This window comes from Apium graveolens, chromosome 3 (genome assembly GCF_009905375.1).
Source record: "Apium graveolens cultivar Ventura chromosome 3, ASM990537v1, whole genome shotgun sequence".
Taxonomy (NCBI): domain Eukaryota; kingdom Viridiplantae; phylum Streptophyta; class Magnoliopsida; order Apiales; family Apiaceae; genus Apium; species Apium graveolens.
Genome location: NC_133649.1, coordinates 12,869,767 through 12,875,199, shown reverse-complemented (window position 1 = coordinate 12,875,199; position 5,433 = coordinate 12,869,767). Strand labels below are relative to the sequence as shown.

Sequence of the window (5,433 nt, the reverse complement as noted above, 5' to 3'; positions counted from 1 at the left end):
TCCAATTTAGCCTATTAATTTGCTAAATATAGTGACCACCCAAATTTCTGTCATGACACCTTAATGATGGGGTGTGTAACATCGTGTGTTTGTACCTTTGTTCTTGGAGGCATTCCGGTTTCTGTTAGCAGAATCCTCATACACTATTGTGCGTGATCTTTCATTAGATCCCACAATCCCGTTGAGTATTCTGGTGATTGATAGCTAATCTCTCGGCTTGATATGTGTTGGAATAATCTTAAATTTAGTTATTAATTATTTGTTTATTTAATTATTTGATATTTAGCAATAGATTAATTATTAGAGAAAAATATTATTTTAGAATTGTTTAGTAGTGGGCTAGTGGAGTTATGGAGTAAATTATGGACATGTAATTTACCCATTAATTAGTAGTGGTTAGTTTTAGTAGTAGTTAGTTTTAATATGTTTGTAAAGCCTATATAATGGCTAGTTTACCTTGAGTTTTACAGGGAGAAAAAGAAATAACAAAAAATATAGCAGTACAAGTTCTCTGCAAAAATGTAGGTGTCTTTTTTTTTTTTTTCTCTCAGTTTTTCCAACAATATGGACTTCTCAGATAACTTCTCAGAGGATTCCATCATTTGAGATCCTTACCTGAGGAAAGAACTTACTGCTATCAATTGTAATCAACTTCAGTGTTGATGCGGCTCATGCCGAAGGGAAATGTGAAAAATGATATATTGCACATTGCATAAAGTTACGTGGAATTTAAACTTTGCAGGTAAATAAAGTAGCCGTTTTGTATTAGCGAACATAGAGGAAGCTGTTGCACTAAATAATCCTGAGGCGAACTGTGTTATCTGCCTCTACAAAGGCAAAGTTGCAATTCTTTTTCGTTGTGAATGCAACATGGTCCAAGAACCTAGCAATCCATTCTCTAAGCATTGCAGTTGAATATCCCTGCTATGAAGAACCTTACACTTGCAAGATTGATATCAAAAGGTAGCAGTTTTGGGGTAAAAGGCTCTAAAATCCTTCAAAGCGGAAGATGAACAACGTGTAGATTTGAGTGTTGACGTGTAGATTCCTTGTTAGGTTACTAATTTGTTCTCACATACATGTTCGGTGTTTGAGTCTTGACGCCATTCGATTCCTATTAGTCACAACTCACAAGCATGGTTATAAATTTTAAAAATTGGAACTATTCAGTTAAGATAAATAAAGCGATATTTTACAAATAGGGATAGTAATTGATCGCCTAAATCGTATTGGTATATTACAACTTATAATAAAGGTCACGAGACGAAAACATTTTGGGAATTCTCGCCTTGCACCACTGTCATAGTAAAAAAACAAGTCTAACAACTTCTTTTTTGGCGGGCTAGTCTAAATATTAGTATATTAAGAGTGGTGTATTCGATCAAAATTTTAAAGGATTTTATGGGTATTTGATCAAGATTTTGAAAAATTCTTTAAAATCGGTAAGTATTCATTTTAAATGGTAAAAAATCCATTAAAATCTGAGTATATTCAATTTATATTTAAGAAAATCTATCAAAATCTTAGGGTATTAAATTTAGATTTTAAAAATTTAACTGAAATATTATGATATTCAAAAATTCATGAATTTTGTTTTATTTAAAAAACATGTGGATTTTGATGGATTTGGTAGTACATCTTTTGAAATCTCGTTAAAATAGATGAGATTTTGAAAGATTTCTTAAAAAACTTCACAAAATCATAAAACTCCGTCAAAATTCGCAAACATTTAAAATCAACAAAAGTCTTGTAAAATCCATAAATTATTATCAATTCTTAAAAATTTCAATTGAATACACACCCGTAGCATAACAAAATCATTATATAAAATAGACTTTTCTCTAAAAATGATAAACGAAGTTTGCTTAAACTTTTTTGGCTAACTATTATACTCAGACTAGCTATGGAAGTAATGGATACAGTAGGGTTGAAAAATATTGCAGTGACTTTGGTTTTAGCTTTGTTTGTGAGATGGACATGGAGAGTCTTGAACTGGCTATGGGTGAGACCACGAAAGATGGAAAAGTGCTTAAGAAAACAAGGCCTCAACGGAAACTCCTATCGTTTCTTGTTCGGAGATTCCAAAGATAACTCTGAAATGGTTCAGATTGCTAGATCAAAGCCTATTACTCTCGCCGATGATGTTGTAGCACGCGCAAGTCCATTCATCCATCACACGGTCAAGAAATATGGTAAGTTGGTAACCTTAAAATTCATTAAAGTTTAGATCAAGAATTTTGAATATTAAGTCTGTACAAGTTTTGTTAGCTAAAAAGAGTCTGTACAAGTTTTGTCAAACACTTGACACGTATTCATGTTGGACACTTAAGCCGAGTCTGGGCAACAAAGCGTACAAAGGTTGGTTATGGAGCTTGAGTTAATGTTTGTGGTATCTGAATTTATTGAGATAAAATAATTCCGTTGCTTAGCAGCAGCCAGTATGGATCATAGTGTATATGCTTAGCAGCTTATGAACCTTACATATACACATGTACATGTTACTTGCAGGCAAGAATAGTTTCATGTGGTTTGGACAGACTCCAAGGTTGCTTATCACAGATCCTGAGCTTATAAGAGAAGTGTTGACCAAGAACTATAGATTCAAGAAGCTTAAGCAAAACCCGATTGTGAGAATGTTTTCTAATGGTCTAGGAAGCATTGACGGGGACCAATGGACTCAACACCGGAAACTCCTCACCCCGGCTTTCCATCTTCAAAAGTTGAAGGTTCTTCACTATTTTACTTGTCGTATTTCTGTTGGTACTTCTGGTTGATTTATTGATTAGGCCCATACTATACAATTCCGTCGATTGAGTCAACTACCTCGTACTGTATAAAAGTAGCAACTGATATGTTATTGTGTTTGGGTTGCAGCTTATGCTACCGGTAATGTATATTAGTTGCACAGAGATGGTTAGAAAATGGGAGAAAATGCTTGAGAGGAACGGGTGGTGTGAATTCGACGTTGTACCTTATCTTCAAACCTTAACAAGTGATGTGATTTCACGTACAGCATTTGGAAGTAGCTATAAGGAGGGAAGCAGGGTATTTGAGATCCAACGCCAACAAATTGAGCTTGTAATGAAGTCTTTGCAATCAGTCTACATTCCTGGATGGAGGTACTACTCGATTTTTTTGTAACATAACTAAGTTCTTTTTTCTTCCATTCTTTTCAACATGTACCTAATTACTGTATACATAGATTTCTACCAACCAAGAATAACAGGAGGATGAAGGAGCTATATGATAAAATACAGTCGTCCTTAGAGAGCATCATCGATAAAAAGAACAAGGCAATGCAGGCAGGAGAAAGTAGCAGTGATGACTTGCTTGGGATATTATTGGAATCCATTTCAAATGAGCAACTTCAAAATGGACCAAGAAACGTTGGAATGAGCCTGGATGATGTAATTGGCGAATGCAAGCTTTTCTACTTTGCTGGCCAAGAAACCACCGCAAATGTCCTTGTCTGGACGTTGATTTTACTCAGCAATCATCCTGATTGGCAGACTCGTGCCAGAGAAGAGGTGTTACAAGTGTTTGGGAGTCATGGCACCCCTGATTTTGACAATCTTAACCAACTCAAAGTTGTAAGTGGTAACTGTTTTATTACATCATATGCACAAAATATTGATACGATCAGATCTTAGTTGTTATGCTAATTTTGTGCAGGTGACTATGATCTTGCACGAAGTTTTAAGATTATATCCACCAGGAGATACACTGATTCGGAAGGTACATGAGGAGACTACATTAGGAGGACTAATTTTGCCTGCTGGAGCGGAAATTTCTCTGCCGATCCTGCTTCTTAATTATGACCAAAAATTTTGGGGTGAGGACGCAAAAGAGTTTAATCCAGAAAGATTTGCAGCAGGAGTGTCCAATGCAACAAACAATAATCTGGCAGCATATGTTCCATTCGGATGGGGACCAAGAATATGCATAGGACAAAACTTTGCAATGCTTGAAGCTAAACTAGCTCTTGCTACCATTTTACAACACTTCTCTTTTGAGCTTTCGCCCTCCTACACACATGCCCCAACTATTGTCATAACTCTTCAACCGCAACATGGGGCTTACTTGATTATACACAAGCTTTAAATACTTTTGATATTCGCCAGCTGTTATAATTTATCCCTTCTTGTTTTAAGCCTTGTTTGTTTCACTCAAATTGAATTAATTCCTCATGAATCATTCAAATACCTATTGTCTAGATTTGAAAAGTATTGCACAAAACTACATGGATAGTTTCGTATTTGTATATCTAGTGTGTTTATGCCTTTGTTCTTATAGGCCTTCCTGTTTCTATTATCCAGATCCTTGCTGTATTGTGTGTGACTTTTGTTCGATCCTGCAGTCCAGTATAGGTATTATGGTGATTGAGAGCTGATCTCTCTGCTCAACATGAACTTCTCGGTAGATTCCATAATTTGAGATTCTTTTTTGAGGCAAGATCACCTGCAGAAGATCAGATTTATGCGTATGCCAATTTTTTCTTCCCAGGAAAAACAACTTACTGCCATCAATAGGATTGATATCAAATTTGGCGTTGATGCATTTCATACCAAAAAGGGATATCTAAAAGTTTATCTCTTTTTGAGGCTTATGATCACTTCACATGGTAGAAAGTTGAGGAAAATTCAAACTTTGGTGGTGGATTTTGAGCCATTCTTGGGGATACAGGTCACACTTTACGTCCTTGCAGGCCTTAAAAATGAACGATGAAAGCTGTCTTCTGTCGTAGAGAACCAATCAAAGGAATCTTTTGCATTAAATAATAATCCTGGGGTGATTCGGGTGAACTTTGTCACCTGTCTGACTGAGTTGCTGTCTCTACAAAGCCAAGGTTGCAAACAAATAAAAAATGGATTTGTAAATGCAACAGGTCCAAGAACCTAGCCAGCCTTTTTCTAAGCTTTGCAGTTGAGGAAAAACCTGTGACCAAGAACCTTACCCCTGCAATATTAATCTCAAAACGTAAAAGGTCTAAAATCCCTTCATGTATTATCGATTATTGTACACAATAAGATTATAAGAATGACTCAAATATTGTATAGTTGTAGTAGATAGAGTTGAGATCTTATTTGAAAAATTGTTACCTATAACAAGCATTTAATTCCCCTCTATAACAACAAGAAAAATCTTGGAGTATTTGAGATTGTGACATATTAAAAAAATTATTTAGTTTCTCTCTACAACAACGAGAAAGATTTTGGAGTATTTGAGATTGTAACATATTAGTGTATATGATTAATCCCCCTTGATGATAACGAAATCTAATCCTAACAACACACTTGAACTTTTTTGGTTCATTTCATTTTCATTTACAGTCTAGCTATTTTAGTAATGGATACAGAAGGATTTGAAAAGATTGCAGTGAGCTTAGTTTTCGGTTTGTTTGTGGGATGGGCATGGAGAGTTTTGAGCTGGGTA

At 35.4% G+C, this 5,433-nt stretch overlaps 1 protein-coding gene across 1 annotated transcript; it reads left to right on the top strand.

The window, feature by feature from the left end:
- The first annotated feature begins 1,839 nt into the window (after positions 1 to 1,839).
- On the top strand, positions 1,840 to 4,282 carry LOC141711725 (cytochrome P450 72A397-like). Its single transcript, XM_074514377.1, has 5 exons — positions 1,840 to 2,192; positions 2,509 to 2,726; positions 2,875 to 3,119; positions 3,203 to 3,590; positions 3,673 to 4,282. The coding sequence occupies exons 1-5, from the start codon at positions 1,904 to 1,906 to the stop codon at positions 4,099 to 4,101; spliced, it is 1,569 nt and encodes a 522-aa protein (XP_074370478.1). The 5' UTR covers positions 1,840 to 1,903; the 3' UTR covers positions 4,102 to 4,282.
- Positions 4,283 to 5,433: the final 1,151 nt, after the last annotated feature.